The sequence below is a fragment of the Urocampus carinirostris genome, chromosome 11, assembly GCF_059441175.1.
Source record: "Urocampus carinirostris isolate Australia breed hairy pipefish chromosome 11, RoL_Ucar_1.0, whole genome shotgun sequence".
Taxonomy (NCBI): domain Eukaryota; kingdom Metazoa; phylum Chordata; class Actinopteri; order Syngnathiformes; family Syngnathidae; genus Urocampus; species Urocampus carinirostris.
In genome coordinates, this window is record NC_142359.1 from 16429074 (window position 1) to 16451232 (window position 22159).

The following is a 22159-nucleotide window of genomic DNA, read 5'->3' on the forward strand; positions in this document are numbered from 1 at the left end:
TGGTGTAAGATTATTTTGTATTTTGTAAGGGAAAATACGACAGTTTGTAAGGGCATGGAGCCGTGGAGGTTGACAGGTATGCTAATACAATCTCAAGTTTTAACCTTGACACTTATATTGAATTGCTTATGAATGATGTTGACCTCATACTCTTGTCTTATTTTCCCTGAGGGAGAAGGATGAGCCTGGTTGTTGCACGGTGCATGCATTTTAGGCCATTTTTCTGCTTTACTAATTTATTTTTTACTTTATTTTTGGTCATATTTTGACCAATCATGTGGGCCTTTAAGAGAACAAGCGAGAGGAAAAAAGGTCTCTCGAAGTGAGTTGGTTCCACTGTTCACTTCAAAGAGTCAGCTCATAAAGCTGTTACGTTCGCGAACGACTCTTCACTACTGCAAAAGCGCACGCAGGCTGGATTGTTTTCCTTTTTCTCAGCTCTAAACATTCGCATCACTGCCGATTTGGTGTGTAACATCATAACATGTCAGGTAAAGTTTGATTTATTCAAATTTTCAATCGAGCAAGATACAATTTGATACTTAAAGGAATTGCGATTGTGTTGTGATGAGAGCCAGATGTTCTGTTGACTGGACTTCCGTTGGTTGCAACAGTTCCTGACGTTGAATCACTTGGAAAGTAATTCGTTACTGGCTACTTTATTTAAAAACACTTGCGTTGCCTTCTAGATGGCTGACACCCAAAAGTAGCGCATTACTCTGAAAGTAACTAACAAATTACAGTTTATACTCACATTGAAGCTGACCCCCTAAAACTGCTTACAGCGTTGCTGTTTTGGACTTTTTGGGCAATTTCTTTACATCCAACCAATGTGGTTTTTATTGATGTTCACTAAGTTTTGTGTATTGTTATCCAAAGCAAAATCTATTGCACTCTGGTCATCATGGATGTCACGGTTGCCCATTGCTCTCAATTGGCCCCGCCCATTTGACTGCGGCTCTGATTGGCTTCCCTCCTATTTAAGCTGAGTGCTCTCACTTACCCTTTGTCAGTCCGTCAACGAACCTCTGCACCCGCAAGACGTGTGTTTTGACTCTGTCCGGTATCCTGCTTGTGTATCCTGACCGGTATCGATCCCGTCTATCTCGTCATGTTTGATATCTGACTCCAGTCCCCATTGTCTGGTATCGATCCCGTCTGTCTGGTCCTGTCTAATAACTGACTCCAGTCTCCAGTATCGGGTATCGATCCCGTCTATCGCGTCCTGTTTGATATCTGACTCCAGTCTTCAGTGTCTGGTATCGATTCCGCCTGTCTCATCCTGTCCAATATCTTGCACCAGTCTCCAGTATCCGGTATCGATCCTGTCTGTCTTGTCCTGTCCGATATCTGACTCCAGTCTCCAGTATCCGGTATCGATCCTGTCTGTTTCATCCTGTCTGATATCTGACTCCAGTCTGCAGTATCTGGTATTGATCCTGTCTGTTCTGTCCTGTCTGGTATCGACCCCGTGTGTCCGGTATCTGATATCGATCTTATCGGCCTCTGGCTTTCTGTTTTTCCACACCGGACTTCTGTCTTACTACTTCCGCCCAGCGATCAACAAATCACTGGCATTTGTGTTCACACGCATGACTGCCCCATTCCCGTAAAATAAAGCTTGTGTGAAAACGTCACGCATCTGGGTCCTCCTCCTGTTCTGTTTCTGACAATGGAAGGGTTTTAACCACTTGTGAGGCTCCTTTTCAAGGTTTCTTATTTTCCTCACATTGAGGTTTTTTAGTTTTTCCTTGGTTTAAGATCAGGGGGTTGTGTAATTTTAACCTGTGCAGTCATTTTAAACATTTTGTGATTAAGGTTATACAAATAAATGTGACTTGACTTGAAAATAGACATGCGTTAAAAGAAATAGAAGCAGTGAAACTTCAGATTTATTGTCTTGTGAAATCTTAAGAGCTTGAAAACTAACACAGCCGAGACACACCATATCCATTTTGTTTTCATCTTCAAACCACTCTTTTCCTTCTCTCAAAACGTTTTCTTTTTTTTATCCAGGTATGGTATATATTGCAAAAATATTTTACAAAAAAAAAAGACAAAAATTAAAAACTCACGTTTGCCCTATCGATTTCGTTGTTCCTATCCCCATGCGGTACCTAAGGTTGGCCACTGGTGACACACAAGCAAATTTTCGCATATAAACTGACCCCCTGATTTCAGAATGTAATTGTTGTGAATATGCCTTAAATGTGAGTATATACTGTAGAGAGAATATCAGAATATCAGTACGGATTGATTACGTCTCCTCATACTCGTACGTGCTTGAGACAGCGCCACTGTAACTGTATTCAGTTGTACTTTCTATGTACATGAAAACACTTCCACCCTTCATAGTTGTATTGTCACGGTTGGCATGGCGCCCAATTGGCCCGGCCCGTGTGGCGCCAGCTGCAGCTCGTTGACAGATTGGATTCCCTTCTGTTTAAACTCAGTGCTCTCACTCACCCTTTGTCAGTCCATCAAAAAACCTTTGCGTCAGACGTGGGTTTTGACTCTATCCGGTATCCAGTTTGTGTATCCTGTCCGGTATCGATCCTGTCTGTTTCGTCTTGTTTTGATTTCGGTCTCCGCTCTCCAGTGTCCGGTATCGTGCTTGTCATTCTCGTCCTGTCTGATATCTGTCTCCAGTCCCCTATACCTGTTATCAATCCTTTCAATCCCGTTCTGTCCGGTATCGACATCACCTGTCCGGTATCGGCTCGTGGACTGGTATGGATCTCGTTGGTCTCTTGCTTTCTGCTGTTCCACGCCAGACTTCTGTCTTTCTTCTTTCGCCCAGCAATCGACAAAGCACTGGCGTTTTGTGTTAACGTGCTTGACTGCCCCATTTCCCGTAAAATAAAAGCTTGTGTGAGAAACGTCACGCATTTGGGTTCTCCTCTTGTTCCGGTTCTTGACATGTATTCAGTTTTGTGTTGATTGAGGATAGTACATTTTTTCATGAGCAAAGGAGGAACCGCCAAAGAACAAAAAACATTGAAACCAATCAGCCGCTTTTTAAAGTAGAACAGTAACGCACCATATTGTAACGACAATTGAGTTACAAAACTTTATTCATAATTGCATTCCAAGAACGCGTTCCTCTGTAAGAAGCTACTGCGGGGGGGCGGCAGTAGCTCAGGAGGTAGAGCGCTCGTCTTGGGATCAAGGGATCCCAGTTCGAATCCCGGCTCGTCCGTGTTACATGTCGAAGTGTCCCTGGGTAAGACACTGAACCCCTAATACCCCCAATAAGCAGGTTAGCGTCTTACATGGCTGCAATACAAGACCGCTATTGGGAAATGTGGAGCACATTGTAAAGCGCTTTGGGAAGTCATTGACTTAAAAAGCGCTATATAAATGCAGATCATTTTATTTCATTTCAAGTTACTCCCAACATTGCGTTGGGTTTTTTTTTCAGACCAAGCTGCAGCGTCGGGCTCTGGAACCCAAAACCCGCTAGTGACTGTCACCTTTCAGCGAGATGCCAACAGGAAACGGAAATACCTGGAAGCGGAGCCTAAAGCTCTCGGGGTCAGACTGGCCATGTGGCAAAAAAATGTAGAATACTGCAAATATCAGATTTCCTTTTCCATCACAGGTCACCCAAATTGTCCTGACCATGCATCAGATCTTGTGCTTAAGCCTATATCCGGCTAGCAAGAGTCGTCATCACAACAACATCCCTTTCTTGGTCGCATCAGTTGTGGTAAGCATGTGTCGGCACTCTGCACACCTGTCAACTTTTGTCGTATCTTATAAAAATGTTTGCTAGAATATTTCAATAGGATTGAATTTATAAATTGACATAATTTTCTTTCAACATACTTTTTTTCCTGCTGTGCAGATTGCTATGCTTTTAAACCTACTGTGCCTTTAAGAAACAACTTGATGATGTCATCTTCCTCCGGACAAGTGTTTTATCAAAAAAAATCTCGGGAGCACCATATGTCACAAATATTTATAAATATTCCTGGAGCCAGTTTCGTGGTTTGTTTGTTTTGAGTTTAAATTATTATGTTGCATAAATTGACCGAAAAAAGGTCTTCTTAGGGGATATGCGTTATTATTTTTCAATGATTTTCATGTACATTTGATTTTAATAAAACTGTAACATATTTTTCAATTTTACTATATTTGTATATATTTTTTTGAAAAATAACAAGCATAGTAATTAAAATGAGCAGAAAATACCTATTTTTATATATAGAGAGAGAGAGAGAGAGCGAGAGCGAGAGAGAGAGAGAGAGAGAGAGAGAGAGAGAGAGAGAGAGAGAGAGAGAGAGAGAGAGCGAGCATTTGGTTTTTATTACTTTCTAACTTTTTCTATTTTTTTCAAAAAAAATAATGAAACTCAGCAAAATTATGTAGAAGACTTTTACTGTGTTTATTGTATTTTTTTGTTTGTTTTTTTTGCAGTGCAGTCTTTAAGGGAAACTGTGTAATATTTGGCCGCTAGATGGCACTGTATTGTGTAATGCAACCAAAAACAAGTGCCACAAGCACAGGGAAGAACACCGGCTTCGAAGTCTTTAACCGAGCAAATCGCTTTTTCCTAAAGTTCTGTTTTTTAGGCGTAATCTTGGCAGAAAGATCAATCATTTCAGCTCCCTCTAGGTGAGCCTCGTGTGATGTTAAATAAGCATTACAATTATTTGAAAAAATGCATTTTTAAAATGATTGTTGGTGTATTTTTGCTCATTATTCAAACCAATATTGTTGTTATGAAGTATTTTACAACTAAGAGGCTCTAATTATACACAATGTCTACGTCCTTACCAGATAAACATAAAAATGATATATATTAGAAAAATTAATTGGCGCACTGGTTGAAAAACAGTTGTGTAAAGTGTATTTTTACAGATGAAAATTCAGGCATATTTTTAAAGATGGGGTGCATCGTTTGAGGTGTCCTTATCCTTAAAAAGTTGGAAGTTAAATATTTTCTCTATTGAGTATGTGTTAACAATGCCCAAAAGAGTTCAAAGAGCCTTTGCGCATTATATTTTATTACACCTTTCTGCTTTTATCTGACTTTTTTCAGCACTGTCCGAGACGCAGGGACCAGGAACGGGGGCTGGGGTAGTGCTGGAGAGTGATGCCATGTTGGTCCCGGCAAAGTTTTATATATATATTTGTCAATGGAGCATTAAATGAAGAAAGTAAGAAAAGGTCTGCTCTTAGTAAAGTCCAAAAGCCAACCCAAACGCCAAAACAATAAAAAAAAAAGAAGAGTTTATTTGAGGGCAGCACTGCAGCGCAGTGGTTAGCGCGTGTGCAGCACAGTTCTGAGGTCGAGAGATAGAACCTCCTGTGTGGAGTTTGCATGTTCTCCCCGTGCTTGCGTGGATTTCCTCTGGGCACTCCGGTTTCCTCCCACATTCCAAAAACATGCATGTCAGGTTGATCGGACGGTCCAAATTGTTCTTAGGTATGAATGAGTGAGTGAGTTGTCTCTGTGTGCCCTGTGACTGTGCGGCTGGCAACCAGTTCAGGGTGTCCCCTGCCCACTGCCCAAAGATAGCTGGCACGGGCTCCAGCACCCCCGCGACCCTACTGAGGATAAGCGGTCCAGACAATAGATGGATGGAGTTTATTTGAGTGTGTTTGAGAGCTGCCTAAGGCTGCTTTAGGCCAGGAGATGGTGTCAGAAAAATGAATGAATTTACTTTTATTGTCATTCTTGTGCCCATGCACACAGAATGAAATGTCGATACATCTGACCCACACAGTTAAACTGTGGAGAGCCGAACAGGGCGGCGCCATTTTAACTGCTGTGTTGGGAGTCATTAGGTGACCAAACCCCCCAATTCCAACCCTTAATGCCGAGCGCCAAGCAGGGAGGCAATGAGTACCAACGTTGTAAGGCTTGAACCAGCGACCTCCCAGTCTCGGAGCGGGCGCCCTGCTCACAAGGCCACCGAGCGGGTTTAAAGAGAGTGACAAAGTTTCAAATCCTGCACCCCACCTTACACATTAGACCTTTATTTTCAAATGTCTTCATCCCACCGAAAAGAAAAATGATTATTGGGGTGTAAATAATATTTTGGAGCTCAAATTTTGCACTCAGGGTTGACAGGCATATATCTTATTTTATTTGCACGATGACTGACTTCCTTTAGTTAAGGTCCCAATTTGTCACCAGATACTGATCGCTGGAAGTGTATCAATCGCAGCCAAGAACCTCCACCTGCCTACTGTGAGTGAGCCATTGGAAACGTTTTTGTCTTTGCGCTTTGTGAGCTTCTCACTGTGTTAATGTTGTTTCCTGTGTCAGCTGAGGGCAAGTTTGGGGATGCAGATCGTGTCCACTGGCGTCTGCTTGTTCAATGTGATTTGGCTCATCATCGACATCGAGAGCAACTTTTTGTATTGCTGGCGCTACGACAGAGATTACAACAACACTGCAGCTGAGATCTGCCACTCCATTGAAGTCAGTTTCACTTTGATATGCTATTATTTGCTTGTTGTGTTTTATGCTGCCCAGACTCGAAACAAAAGGATACTTCCTCGCCAGCCACAATAAGTGTTGAACATAGAGGACACTTTTCTTCCCTGCGAGTTTGTTTAACGTACAGGTTGCAAATGAAGCAGTTCCGTTGATGTTTTTAATTACGATATAAACAAATGAAATAAAATATTCTGGGCCTGTGAGTACAGAACAAAGTTGTAATGTTTTTGCAAGTGTGCCATCCAAATTACTGACAATCATTGATATACCAAGGGCCAGCCGGGGCTATGTCAAAAATGTAAAGAGTCATTGTAAAATTCCCAAAAATTCTGCTTCACACTAGGCCTCAATCAAGTCTGAATCCTGCAGGTGGTTTAATAAAACTCATAAAAATAAAACAGTAAATCCAATATAATTTGGAACAATATCGAGACTGTATAACAGGGATTGGGAACCTATGGCTCTTTTCATGAATACATATGGCTTGGAGATAAAATGCTTCTTGTCCAAATTTCGTACCAATTCTGATAAGCTCAAAGTCGAGTTCGGTGCATGCGTAGCCGAAGCAACACTGATAATAAAAGCTGTTAAGTCCAGTATAATGCACACAGGGAACATTCTCAACTACAGTTAATAGTCAAATTGTCACAACAACAGACCCAGTTTTTGACTGAACGTTGCTAAAAAAATCCTTTATACGGAAGTCATTGAATTATGTATTTTTACTGTTGAGACACTTTATGATTTAAACCCACATAAACTGTAAAGACCCAAAAATGCTGCAACGCACACAGAACAATTTGATTGGGTGAGCAGTAAGGGTGGCCAGATCTCCGTCTCTCACACACGTGCGCACTGCGCCAAATGGAAATATATCACTGAAACTTTTTGTTTGCCAATTTTGTGACATTTTTACAAAAGGACTCTGCTTGCACCTTGTTTTGAAAACATCGTTTGTGAAAAAAAATGAAGGTCAAACTGAGCCTCCACGATTTTAAGTAACTGTAGGAGGGAGACAAGTTTAAAGTGGTATATTTCTTGATATGGGACACAGGCTCTGCCATTTTAGTTATTTGATACATTTCAATTATACCAAATCATCTAAGGCAGGGGATGATTTGTGTGATGTTACGGTAAGTGCCCTAAAAAATTGGCTTTGGTCTGTAGATCGGGTTTGGCAGTTTTGTTAAAATTTGTCTGAAAGGGATAGTGTGTAATTTTTAGTGCCTCCTGGTGATACAAAAACACTTTCACCCAGTAACAAAAAAACATTGATTTGAATACTGGGTGCAAATACATGAACAATCATAACAATGTTAATTTTTATAAATATCATCGGTCAAGAAATGTGATTTTCTTTTTCACCTTGAAATCCTTTCTTGGATCCTCTCTTCCGGCATCCTGCCGCCACACTTTGTACCAGACAACCGAGTGCCATCTAGTGGTCAAATATTAAAGATTAGAGCTTTAAAATAAAAAAAATCATTATGGCTTTTTGGGTCAAAAAGCTGTATAATGACTAAATCAATGGAAACATGAACATGAAGTAAATAACTACATTTGAATGTATGGATAATCACAAGGTGCATTTATTGCCACTAAATGTTGAACTTGATTAAAATAATGATAAGTTGATTAAAATGTTGAAATAAGATGTAACTACAAAACTCACACAATTACTACTATACATGTAAACACAAATTTCAATAGCTTCCATCCTATTTATAAATTCACTTATGGACCTTTTTTTTTTGCATTTTATTTAACAAAAATATATGGAATAGTGAAACAACGATACAAAATCAACAATTCAGGGGAAAAATAAATGCTGCAGAATTCCATAAAAAAAAACAAATTAAAAGACAATAATTACGACATGTTCTTTGAAAACAGTTCAACGTGCGGACCAGGGTTACTACAGTTTAAGGCAAGTTAAATTCAAGACTTTTTGATGCCTTTTGTAGTCGAATTCAAGACCAAGTCAACAAGAAAAAAACACAATTGAAACTGACAAACCAAGAAAAACGCAAATATTTTTGCACACAATGCATCGTGCCTTGTACACATAACCTGGCACAGCTTTTAGTTATGGTGAAAAACGTTTTGGTCCAATGTTTCTATGTGTTTTTTGGGTACAACTAAGACATGCGTCTGATAGACCCGACTGAAACCTCATCACCGTTTTGAAAGTTCCGTTATCGTGGTCACGCGATGTTGCCATGAAAGTAAATCGGTGAATCACAAAAACAGACAATTGATAAATGTTACTAAATCTTATTACTTACGCATATAATTCGCAATGTTTTCACATTTTAAAAATTTTAAAAATTCGATATTAAGACGTTTTAATGCCAATAAATGACTTTTTGTAGAATAATGAATTCAATGCCTTTTAAGACTTTTCAACGATCCGCAGGAACCCTGCCGATTGTCATGTGCTTGAATGAAACGCTCCAAAAATCGGATAAGATTCCCGTTTTGGTAAAATGTCTGGTTTTAATCAAGAACAGGTTGGTTGTTTAGTAATATTCTGGAGAAGGATTTTGTTTTGTGCGTAAGAATAGTGAGCGCGATAAGATCTACCGTGGTTTAGTGTCAAAAGGTCTGTAAGGTTTGTAAATTATGTATGTATTATGTATGTTTGCATCACTTGTAAATAATTTCTGGCTTGCAGCACACGAAGAATCACCTTTTTGCACAGAACATGCTCGTCCAGGTTGCCGTGTTGGCCATCTCCTTCGCTCTTGCTGTTTATGCCTGCAAGGTAGTCAAGTGCTGCGGGCCTGATCCTAAAATGGTGAGTGTCTTATCGACCAACTGAAGAGGAAAGAGTGGTAGACTAGAAAGTAAATTTGCTCTCTTGTTAACTTGTTTTTTCTTTGTTTCATGTAGCCTGTGATCACATTGCAGACCCGACCTGAAGAGCCCAGAGCTGAACCAGAGGCCACTTTGTGAGGAAATAGAACTTTCAGTATATTGTATTCTTAATGCACCTTTTGTCATGTACTGCAAGAAACCAGGTACAATATTAGCTATGTCTCATTTATAACAAGGTTTAATCTTCAGTGTTGTGTCTTCTACTAGCCATTTAAAACGATCGAAGGGACATTTTGTATTATTTAGCACCTCCTAGTGGTAAAAATAAATTTACTCTCCAAAAAACAATATTGATTTGAATAACAGCACAGCAGTGCAGTGGTTAGCGTGTTTGTGGCACAGTCCTGAGGTCATGAGATCGAACCTTCCTGTGTGGAGTTTGCATGTTCTCCCCGTGCTTCCGTGGGTTTCCTCCGGGCACTCGGGTTTTCTCCCACATTCCAAAAACATGCATGTAAGGTTAATTGGCCCGTCCAAATTGTCCTGATGTGTGAATGAACAAGTGAATTGTTTGTCCCTGTGTGCCCTGCGAATGGCTGGACACCAGTTCAGGATGTCCCCTGCCCACTGCCCGAGGATGGCTGGGATGGGCTTCAGCACCCCCGCGACCCTACTGAGGACAAGCGGTGCAGATAATGGAAGGATGGCGGTACCCTCAAAAATCAAAAGCAAAAAAATAAATAAATAAATAAAATACAAGCCTTACATTAGCATTTTTTTTTAATTCAAAACAAAAAAAGGGTGTTCATACATAAGAGGTACTCATAGATAGATAGATAGATAGATACTTTGTTCATCCCCGAAGGGAAATTCACATTTCCAGCAGCATCCCTGAGCTGAGAACAATCGAGAACAATCGAAAATAACACGGGAGCTGCTGGAGTGGCTGCCATTCGTGACGGCGCCGGAAGAAAAGATTCAACTTGAATCATGTACAAACAAACAAACAATTGAATCATGTACAAACAAACAAACAAACAAAATATTCATGTTTCAATGTTATTTTTATTATGAAAAGTGTTGATAATGTTTGTTTTGTGTTTGTACTCCCACAGGAACCAGATTTTAAAATATATATATGTATATGTCCCTACCTCATCTTTTTACATTCTCAAACATTTCTGAGAAAAGCTTTATGGAGACCTGCATGTGACCTTAGCACCACAAGTTGCTGACCACCGCACTCAACAATACAGCAACACCTAGTGTTCAAATATTACAAAGTGTCCCTTTAACTTTCTTAGTGGGCTTGATTATTTGGTTGCGCAGGTCACCTTTCCCAAATTACATTGTGACCACAAAGTTGCACTTGGTCAGTAATAAAACATTTTATTGTGTCATACTTGACATTAAAAACATAAACAGGATTGTAAAATGAACTTTCATGTTTCAAAGACTATTAAATGATGTCGGTTGACTTCGGAGATGACTTTGAGCTGTGTTTCTGTGTCTGAAAGTTAATATACAAATACGTTTTGATTTGATACGACTACTTGTTTTTTAATGCAGTTAACTCATTCTGTCGTCCAGTGCAACACATAAAAGACATATCAAGAGAATTTAGATACAAGCTTATAAGTTATTATGATAGTTTGTGTGCGAGTTGAGAGTGCATATGTTATGCCTTTGTATCATGGATTTATGACTGTTTAAGTCAGGCATTTTAAACATGTAGCCCGTGGGCTGGATCCAGGCTGTTAAATGAATCTGGTTCGTCAAAATATAATCTAGTCTCTAGGTAATTTTTATCAAAGGTTATGATTTCTTTAAAAAAAAAAAAAGCAAAACAAATGCTATCTTGGGCCGCCATAGGGCAATTTTGAGTTTGTATAGCGTGGTAAGTTGGTTCAGGTGTAAAACATTATTTTAACTGTTAAAATAGACCAGTTAATCAGTGAATACAATGTGTAGAGTAGGTTACTAATGTAGACCAAATGTTAAAGCATAAAACTGAATAACAAAGCTAAAAATTTGAGATCGATATTCTTTTAACTCATCCGGCCCGCGTCAGAATTAGAAAGCCTGGATCCGGCCCCAGACCTAAACGGAGTTTGACATCCCTGGTTTACTTGCTTGCTGTTGTAACTGACGTGATCCCTGCAATCAAGATGAAAAATCGGACTGAGATGAGGTAAACGCATCAGAGTTTCCCTTGCAGCCTTGCTTGAGCCGAATGAGATTGCCCCACAGCAGGGTGCGATAGCACAATGGGCAAGTGCCCTCCACAGGCAGCAGGTGGGACGGCTCTGGTCGCAGGAAATGTTTCGCCAAGCAGATCATGTGGCTGCGCATGCTGCAGGATGTGTGGGAGCAACGCAGATTTTCCGAAGTCTGGGGAGAAACCGGTGCCAGTCAATTGATTTTACATCCACTTGGCAGAAGTATTCTCTATTTAGTAGGACTACTAATCAGTAATCTCAGTGTTGTGATGTTTCTATTTATTCATCTTTCCTTTTTTTAATGCGAGTCCAATGCATTATTTACCGAAATTAACATTATTTTATTACGCCGTTAGCTAGCTATATGTACATATTGTATTTTAGTTTATAGTATTATTTTAGATTTTATATAAATAACTTGATATACAAAATTGATATGATAAGTTACAATTTCTGTACTTGCAATTTATCTTTTCAATTGTTGACCTCCACCTGGTATGGGAGTTGCACTGAGGCGGGGAAGGCTGCAGAGGACAGTGAAGGCAGCAAAACCCATTATTGCCAGCCCTCTCCCCTACCTGATGGACATCTACTCCACTCGGTGCTTCAGCAGAGCCTAAAACATTATCAAGGACAGGTTACATCCAGGTACCTGGCTGTTTGACCTGCTGCCCCCTGGGACGCACTACAGGTGCATCAAAGCAAAAACAAACAGTATAAGGGACAACTTCTTCCAAAAAGCCATTACCACCCTGAACTCCCATCTACAGTGTTTATGAGCATAATGTACTGTACAACTGCTACTGTCAATATGCACACATTATTAAATAGCATAAATATATTGCTTCTATGTTTTAATTATTTTACATATTTGTATATCTTTGATCTGTTTTCCTTGCATTGAAAACACAAGCCCTCCAATTGTATCATGACAATAATTGAATTGTCTTTATTGTCATTGATATATATTTAGGTGCCGAGGTGCCTGACTTTTTTGCAATTGGGTTGGCCATGGTCCCAAAAATTTTGTGTGTGTTTTTTTGCTATTTTTTTCCCTTTTATTTTCTTTATTATTGTTTGTGTTTGTCTTGCTGTCGGTCACCCCTCTTTAGGGATATCACCAAGGTAGATAGATAGATAGTCATTGATATAAACGTTCTGAAACATTGTATCCAACGAGATTAGACATGGCACTTCAGGCTAAAAAAATAATAAAGACTTTGAAGAGAAAAAGGATAAAAGACTGTGAGGATAAATAGGCAAAAATAATTAAAACGTACTGGCTGGAAAATAATAATAAAATAATAATGTAATAAAAAAAGAAAAGTGCATTGTAACGATAGTGCAATGAAAAAACGTGCAATAACATTTAGCAACAACAAATAAAAAACCCAAAATAAGTCAGTTTCATTTAGTAACAGAAAAAAAATCGGATAAGATTCCCGTTTTGGTAAAATGTTGCCACATCTGGTGAACTACAGTTAACAGTTAAGGTCTAACACCAACAGACGCAGTATTGACTGTACGTTGCGGAAAAATCCTTTATGCAAAAGTCATTAAATTATGTATTTTCACTGTTGAGACACTTTATGAATCAAACCCACATAAACTGTAAACACTCAAAAATGCTGCCGCGCACACAGAACAATTTGATTGGGTGAGCGGTAAGGGTGGTGAGGTCTGTCTCTCACACACATGCGCACTGCGCCGAATGGAAATATATCAGTGAAACTTTTGGTTTGCAGATTTTTGTGACATTTCGACAAAAGCACTTTGCTCGCACTTTGTTTTGAAACCATCATTTGTGAAAAAAATGAAGGTCAAACTGAGCCTCCACGATCTTAAGTAACTGTGGGAGGGAGACAAGTTTAAAGTGGTATATGTGTTGACATGGGACACAGGCTCTGCCATTTTTATTATTTAATATATTTGAATTATGCAAAATAATCTAACGCAGGGGTTAGATGATTTGTGTGATGTTACGGTGAAATAAAGTGCCCTAATAAATAAGTCAGTTTCATTTAGTACAAAAAAAAAAAAAAAAAAAAAAAAAAAAAAAAAAAAATCGCATGATATATTTTTACTTTTTTGTTTGTTCGTTAAGGGTGGTGATGGCCCTGGGTAAGAAGCGGTCCCTGAGCCTGATTGTCTTAGTCTTGAGGAACATGCAGCACCTATAAAGGCCATTCATTCATTCATTAAGCGCAGTACACAATAATACTTCATGGATTTTTTTTGTTAGACACACATAGGTCACTATGAAGAAAAGTCGCACCAATTATAAAACTATGTTGGTACCATTTAGATTTGGCGGGCTGGATTCAAAACCCAGATGGGTTGTGTGTGGCCCACAGGCCTCAGTTTGCCCACCCCTGAACTGGGAAGTATTGAAGTGGATCAAATTAAGACAACACAGCTTCCATTTAATGAAACGGCCCGGAGATTGTTCAAAGGTCAGCAACTTACCATAACAGGGCTTTTGCATAGAAAACACCTGTAGGCCTCTTCCTGGTCATCACACTCATTTACCGGGCGCTGCTTTTTTACTTTGACACCTCCGATTGCAAGAGAGATGTGTGATGGGGGTCGCAGAGCAGGATCGAAGTCCACCCTGTACTCCGGCTTAAGCCAGCGGGCCGTCAGAGGGAGCCTGCTCCACGGGGCCACGCGCAACATATTGGAGACCACTCGCCAGTGGAACTGAAAGCTGGACTCTTTTCTACTCCGCCGAGAGACGTGCGCTAGACGCCTGGAGGTGTGCGGGTTTTGCCACGCCCACTCAAACTGTCAGGATACAATTAAGAACAAGCACTTAATCGCAGCAAAATAGGTTGATTCATTTAAATAAACCAATTTTCCGTAGAATAAAACCCAACATTTAAAGTAACAGTGTGTAATAAGTCACCAATCGAGGTGGTTATTGCATAGAATGATGCTGAAGCGTGCACATTTGAAAAATATGCACTACAGAAGCCCGGAAGGATAGGTGGGATGGGCTCCAGCACCCCCAAGACTCTAGAGGATAAGCGGTGCAGATAATGGATGGATGGTGAAAGATTTTATTTATTGGACTATAAGGGATTTTGTTCAATTTTATACAAGTTAAATCTATTAAATCCAATGAAGATTTTTTTCACAGAGAAGGCTTAAGGTCAATGATAACAGAATTCTGATGCAGGTGGCGGGCGATGTTTGGAGAACAAGGCCCTGATGACGTGGAAGCGCTTGGTGTTGTTTTGAGTTTCTCCAGACGAGGTGGCGACGAGGTGGAGCCCACATAAGTGTTCCTGGCCCGCCCATGGGGCTGGCCGACGCGGCGGCTTGTGAAGGGACATGGGCAGAGGAACTTCAGAAGATCGATCGCGAGGGACAATCGAGAGGGAGGTTCGACAAAGACTAATTTGGCTAATTCGATGGAATTCACTTAGTTAAATACTTTAAGAAAATTAATCTGCCCCCGTGTGGAAATGCGGGTCTCTTGCCCATACTTTCCCGATTAATGGAGTCAGATAACTAATTCGAATAATTTGGAAAACGACACATTTTATAATAGTTTAATTCCCAACATTTACAGACGGACGGACGATGCAATTTTACACCACTAGGGGAGTGCTATAGAATATGCATTAGGGCTTTAAATTGCGCAAAATTGAGTTTAAAACCTTACTGTTAAGGCGGCAATGTCAGATGGAAATCCATGAATGATAAGGACCATCTCCCTGCAACACAAGCCAAATTTAATGTATACAAGACTCTCACAGCAGCCAAGTTTATATTTTAAAGGGAGATTTATTTGGTTTCACCATACGTACCAAGGCCCTCTTCCACTGGTCCTCTTTGCGCCTCCTTTGAGCCGCCCGGCATTGTGTTGTCGAAGTCTCCGTTCGGGATTCACCGTGAAGCCGATGTATATCCGCCCTTTAAACTTGGGGTTCAGGCAGTAGAGCATGTACACACCAAAAAAGTTTTCCACCTCTTCGGCCATTGAACAGGTTTTTTTTAAAAACAACGTACGCTTGAATTATCACCTACACATTTTTTAAAATTATATTTTTATATGAATGTCATCGGTTCCCCAAAGGTTGTTTACAATCCGTTCGGCATTGACATAATAAGAAGTCCTTGGTTTTTGCCTGTTTTAAATTGTGTAAAAATCCGTCTTGTAGTGGCACTTTCAAAAAATACCAAAATTTCGGTAAATATAACACTCTGTTTATTATGTTTCCCTGGGGTGTGATATACTATGTTTAATATTCCAGATAATAAAGCATTTTCTGTCAGGCACCTACCGGTGCATCACATTAGGAAAAAAAAATATTTGCGGTGGTTGTGCAGTTCCTGCTGTTTGATTGGATACGTTACAGGACCCTTTTTCAAACTGATAGACAAACCAAAACAACATGTCGAATTTGACAATAAACGTTTGCTTGTGTCTAAAATATTTGCAATTGCTTTTCACAACTGTCCCTTTCCCCGGGACACAGACAGTGTGTTTTCCTTACACCTCATATTGTATCAAAAAAAGTTAAAATGTGTTAATATTTATAAATAGCTGGCCAGCTAAATTTTGGGTTAAATGTTAATGTGACCGTTGTTTAGCCAATCGTTTAAATGAAATAAAATGGCACAATTAAAAAAAAAATCATTGATTAAAAACATTAATAAAAATTATCATCCTCAAATATTCCTAAAGATCACACTCATCCCATGTCTTGATTAAGTTATAGACTTAAAAATAAAATGTGAAAATATGTCCCGGTTGTTTTGTTCGATATTGTTTCTGTGATTAGATTTCTGAGTGTTTCCTTGTCATTGTGTAGGTTTTAGATAGGAAGGTTGTGCAATGGTGGTCTGTCCGTGCATCCCTATGAGCCATTATCTTTTTCAATAAAGGGCCGTGCAAATACACATAATTTGATTCGTTTTAGTCTTTCTTCCTTTCTGTTTCTTTCTTACGTTTTCTCTCAATACCAACCGTTTGCTTCCTGTTAATAGTCCGTAAAGAACGCCAGTCTTAAAGTAGAAAACTTACTTTATGCAGTATAAACAAAGTGATGTATTTTTTTCAAACTTATATCGTGTTGGTAAATTGTTTGTGTTTTATTTGAAATAACACTGAAATATGTTTTTTTCTACAGATGGAAGGAAAAAAACAGACAGGCAGTCAACAGCACTGGCTCATACTTCGCAAATCTTTTGATTGGCTATTGGTCTAGCGATTGGATTGGATGTTTTCCGCTTCGTCTATAATTATCAGGAAGTCTACTCCCCACATACAGTAGGTGTTTTTTCAACGCATTATATAGCTTATCTTCATTTTGGTGTGATTTGACGTTAAACATGACAATCACGGTATTGGTATTCACTATGGATATAAAACAGCGTGACTTTTGTGTTTAATGACGAAAGTCTAAAAGCTACAGCAGATAAAACGTGATCTGTTTTGTGATGTTGCAGACATGGCATTAACATCTGATCACATCCGAGATAAACTTAAAGCGGAACTATCGGCGCAGTACGTGGTGAGTGGTCTGCAATGCTTTTTAAAATATAAACATGACACATTACGCTTAAAATAAACATGTGCACGTGTGCTTGTGTTTTCTGCAGGACGTGGAGGACATGTCCGCCAACAGATGTGCAACCAGCTTTAAAGTGCTTGTGGTTTCTTCGCAGTTTGAAGGAAAACCACTCTTACAGAGGCACAGGTATACTTAACGATGCTCAAGTTAAAGGGACATTGTGTAATCTAGTCGAGTCAAATTTATTTATATAGCCCTTAATCACAAAAATGTCTCAAAGGACTGGACAGGATTACAATGACACAATTACCTGATCTTAAACCAACATGCGGGCAAGGAACAACTCAAAACCTCAGCGTGAGGAAAAAGAGAAACCTTGAGAAGGGACCTCACAAGTGGTATCCCCCTTCCAGGATGACCAGGGTGAATTACATTTAGCTTTATAGTACACAAACATAGTAAACACTAGGTAAAATGTTGAAAATTTGTCCGGAAATTGCATGACAGCAGCGACGCCCCAGCCTGTAAACTAGTCCAGAAAGTCTATGACGGCCACGACGCAGCTTCCCATCTCTGCCAGCTGGTCCATGCAGGCGTTCACATGCATCAGGTCAAACACTGGTCCGCTGACTCATCTCAAATCGTCTTTCTCCTTCGTATCACCACCAGGCAGGCAGTCGGAAAAAGACAGGACAATACAGAATATGAGGTGGAAATCTAGCGCCTAGAGGTTAAAGAAAACTTATTTTGTTTAATACATATATAAATTGACCCTTTGCACACACACACACACGTGACCTAACCACGTGACGACACCATAACGGACGTTAGTAGTCCCTAGTAAACAGTGGACGAGGGCAGTAAACAGTAGACGACAACAACAAAAACAGCTATTTTATTCAACACCATTGGCAATGACTATCCAAACGAATATTGTGCATCTGTGGGATGAGGTGGCTCACTTTGTCGGAAAGCACAAGGGGTGCTATTTAGAGATACCAAGGATATCATTAGCATTGTGGGCTACCAAGCCAGGGTTCTCGCAGAGCCTTGCAAAGTCTTAAAAGGCATTGAATACATTCTAAAAAAAAAGGCCTTAATTGGCATTAAAATGTCTTAAATCCAATTTTTGAAAGTCTTAGACATGTGAATACATTAATATACATTTGTTTGATATAAAATGATCTAGTATAAAAAAAGCTTCATGAATGTAGCAGTTGGAATTAGTAGTCCTCTTCCAGTTTTGACTGAGGATTCATGATGTACTGTAACCATCCTTATTATTTATTGTTTTTCCATGTCTAAAAATTTGCAGAGTGCTATATTTGTCAGATGGAAAGTTCATCTGGACTTAAATGTTTTTAATATTTTAAAATAAAAGGATTAAGGGCTATACACGTAAACATGACTTGAATTTCAAAATTGCCTTTAATTAAAGTTTTTTGTTTGTTTCAATTGTTTTTTGTCGACTTGGTCTTAGATTTGATTTCAAAAGGCATTAAAAGTCTTAAAAAGTCTTGAATATAACTTGCCTTAAGTTGTAGGAACCATGGAGCCATACAACTTTCCTCATGACATATTCACACATCTAAATAAATTCTCCAGTCTGCCTGACTTCAGTCCATACAATCTGTACCATTATATTGTAGAGTATCTCCATACACTGGTGCTGATTTTAAAGCTAATAGTCTGGATGCTTACCAGTACTTCGTAGCTGGTATAGATCCTGTGCTTCATTTTGCTGATGAATTCACCCCTGGCGTAAAATGTCACGCTCACGCAAATGTTACTAAAACAAGAGGAAAGGGATGGGAGCCACCAGACTGTACTTGCCCAAGACACACCACATGAAGTGGTGCCATTGCAACCCTAGTGGTCAATGATACAACCAACCAATACAACAGTAAAACACGAGACATTTGCACATTGTATAGCAATCACTTTTGAGCATGTTGAAAATATTTATTTTGGCATAATGACATTTCATTTTGGCGTAACAAACTTTATGGTAGAGTACATAACAGTTTTTAATACATGCGATATTCGGAAGATTACTGTTTTATATCCCTGGATTATCGCAATAAAAGTAGCTAATTTACATAGCAAGAAATAGCAACAGTAAAGACACCTACCCAATTATATGTACTGTAGTGTGTTTGACATGACTCAAACTTACTTCACATAAAATTGCTGGGAAATGGATCAAACGTACCTTGTGAAAAATGTTCGGTGCCAAATCCTAGGATTCCACCCTGTCAATTTTATGCCTCCTTCCATTTGACTGCTGATAAACATTGCTGTCTCTAGTCTTCACCAATATAAATTTCGAAAATCGGGCTTAGACGCTTGCCCACTGCACAGGAATTAATCACAATGATAGTGGTGGTTTTATTCTTATTGTTTTTGCTCTTGATTTTAACTCACTTTTCTATTCAACTGACTTATGCTCAAATGCTTCTTGCCGTCCGTCATGACTCACATTCTGCCAGAGAAAGCATCGGGACATTACATGCAAAGGGTCATACAGTATATATATGTATCTGAATTAGAGGTAAGATCGGGCCCAAAAAAAGCACCCGAGCCCGACGCAGGCCCGAGGGGTAATAAACCCGACCCGGACCGAGCCCGACTAATTAACTGGATTTGCTGGCCCGGCCCGAGGGGCCCGAATTTACATATTTTATTTATAAGGAGGGGTGATTTATGATAACAAATTAAACTCTGCCTTTTGTTACAACATCTAGGCCTAAGTTAAATAAAACTGTATAAACATTTACATCTTTTATATTTCTGTGTCTGCACTGCAGATGTCACATTAAGCGACAATCTGTCATTGACGGTTTTTTTTTCGAGGTAGCGAAAACATTTAAGGGCGTCCGTCATTTTGACGACTTGATCATTGGGCCATAATCCACAGCAGCAGTAGTAGTACGTCCTTAAGATTTTAGCGCACTTTCATTGAGGGGGTGTTGACGACGCGTTGTGCCCTTTTCCGACTCCTATGAAAATCCCCCCCCCCCCCCAACCCCCCCCCCCCCCCCCCCCCGATCGTATTCTATATAAAACGCTTATTAAAACAATAAAGCGAGCTAATTATAATAATTGGGAGATCCTAGTCTATATAACGCGTTTATTTAAACAATAAAGCGCGATCGTATTCAACAAATTGCGTTTTTTAACGCGGATGAAAATGTCACCAACGTCAATGTACGCTTCCGACAAAAGCGATCGTATTCTATATAATACGCTTTAAAACAAAATAAAGCGAGCTAATTATAATAATTGGGAGATTCTAGTCTATATAACGCGTTTATTTAAACAATAAAGCGCGATCGTATTTTACAAAATGCGTTTGTTAATGCGGATGGAAAAGTCACCAACGTCACTGTACGCTATGATTTCCGCAATCACAACTAATTGTACACAAATAATATTTATTTGATTTACTATATTCTTTGGTCTAGTATCCATACCTAGTTTAAGTATATATTTTTAATGAACATATATTTATAATTATTAATTAATTAAAAAAAAAAAAAAAAAGCAGGACCGAACCCGACCCGACCCGACCGTATGACTGACATTTCAGGCCCGACCCGGCCCGAAATTGCCTCGGGTTCGGGTTCGGGCTCGGGCCATAAATCTTAGCTCTAATCTGAATAAGCAAAAACAATAATTGTAGGTCAAGAAATTTGCATTTATTTTACATAACATGATGGAACTGACGTGATTGGGCAACAGGCACCCCCCAAAAACATTGTGAAAGGCTGGGCAAAAAAATGACACAGCAAAAACTGTGTGGTTTGTAAGTGTGGGCGATACTGGGAATTTTGGTACTGATCTGATCCAAGTAAATATCGATTGCTACTGATGCGATACAGATACTTTTTGCTTGGAAATGTTATGATCAGGGCGGCTGAGTGGTTGGTGCGTCCGTGACACAGCTCTGAGGTCATGGGATTGAATCCTCCTGTGCGGAGTTTGCATATTCTCCCCAGCTTGCGTGGGTTTACTCCGGGCACTCCCAGATTCCAAGAACATGCATGTCAGATTAAATGGCTGGTCCAAATTGTCCCTCGGTGTGAATGAGCGAGTGAGTTTTCTGTCCCTGTGTGCCCTGCGACTGGCTGGCAACCAGTTCAGTGTCTCTTTTGCCCAATGATAGCTGGGATGGGCTCCGGCACCCCGGTGACCCTACTGAGGATAAGTGGTGCAGATAATGGATGGATGGATTTTATGATCATTAAACACATGAATTGAGTAATTTTATAATTAGATTAAACACAGCAGAAGGTTTTTAGGCACTAAAAATGTTTGATGGGAACCTTTGACGGTATAAAAAATAAATTTAAATATTTCTGTTAAAGCTGTCTCAGAACAAAAGCCAAGACACTGAAACCAAAAAAAGAATCTACATTACGAAAACACAAATACTGTAAAACAACCCCAACAAGGCAACTAAATTGCATAACATTGTACAATATTTTCAAAATAAAGTCAACAATTGGCTCTCTTCAGCCTGGCAGGCAGAATGCAGCAGCCGGACAGATGGGGAGCGGTGCTAAAAGTGTGCCTGTCAGTCACACACTCAGGCATAAACTTGGAGAACATAGAATGGCCGAGGGTGCTGGGTGAGAGAACGGCTGCAGCATTTACATAGTGAAGCGGCGCTTTGAGGAAATTGGTAGAGGAGCAAAATATCTATCCCAAAATAATAGTATTGATTCGATACTAGTACTTGTTCAGTATAGATATTGATATGTGAATCGACCCGCCTACCACTAGTGGTATGGTCACTTTGAGTCACCATAGTTTGTCCTTGTCCGTTTTAGCATGTGTCAAATATTGCACACTGTCCCTTTGAGAAAATTATCAACCGAACATGTTATTAATTCATTGTGTTATATTAAGGACTGTGTCATTTTCAGGATGGTAAATAGCTGCTTGGCAGAGGAGCTGAAAAACATTCATGCGTTTGAACAGAAGACGCTCACACCAGAACAGTGGGAAAAGCAAAAGTCTCAATGATGTTATGTTTTAGAGATGTGATCATTGACAAGAGATGAGGACCCTTCACAATTATAATTTTATAAATGAATTTGAAAATGCTGCACCCAATAAAACATCTCTTCTTTTGTTGATGTGCTCAC

At 39.6% G+C, this 22159-nt stretch overlaps 3 protein-coding genes across 4 annotated transcripts; 2 read left to right on the top strand and 1 right to left on the bottom strand.

Moving 5' to 3' along the window:
• The first annotated feature begins 382 nt into the window (after positions 1 to 382).
• Positions 383 to 10757, top strand: LOC148356553 (membrane-spanning 4-domains subfamily A member 4A-like). Its single transcript, XM_088348477.1, has 7 exons — positions 383 to 491; positions 3422 to 3534; positions 3602 to 3709; positions 6146 to 6199; positions 6278 to 6433; positions 9126 to 9248; positions 9344 to 10757. Exons 1-7 carry the CDS (start codon positions 485 to 487, stop codon positions 9404 to 9406), a joined length of 624 nt encoding a protein of 207 aa, XP_088204603.1. The 5' UTR covers positions 383 to 484; the 3' UTR covers positions 9407 to 10757.
• On the bottom strand, positions 10642 to 15671 carry slx1b (structure-specific endonuclease subunit SLX1B). The gene is made up of 4 exons (XM_088348475.1): positions 15300 to 15671; positions 15155 to 15206; positions 13954 to 14271; positions 10642 to 11659 (listed from the first exon to the last, which is right to left on the bottom strand). Exons 1-4 carry the CDS (start codon positions 15470 to 15472, stop codon positions 11432 to 11434), a joined length of 771 nt encoding a protein of 256 aa, XP_088204601.1. The 5' UTR covers positions 15473 to 15671; the 3' UTR covers positions 10642 to 11431.
• A 986-nt stretch (positions 15672 to 16657) lies between these two features.
• On the top strand, positions 16658 to 22158 carry LOC148356555 (bolA-like protein 2). Of its 2 annotated transcripts, XM_088346614.1 has the most exons (4): positions 16658 to 16765; positions 16945 to 17009; positions 17098 to 17195; positions 21938 to 22158. In XM_088346614.1, exons 2-4 carry the CDS (start codon positions 16947 to 16949, stop codon positions 22035 to 22037), a joined length of 261 nt encoding a protein of 86 aa, XP_088202740.1. In that variant the 5' UTR covers positions 16658 to 16765; positions 16945 to 16946; the 3' UTR covers positions 22038 to 22158. The 2 variants fall into 2 exon arrangements, with proteins under 2 accessions (XP_088202740.1, XP_088202739.1); XM_088346613.1 differs by lacking the exon at positions 16658 to 16765 and having other exon boundaries at positions 16778 to 17009.
• The last annotated feature ends 1 nt before the right edge of the window (position 22159 follows it).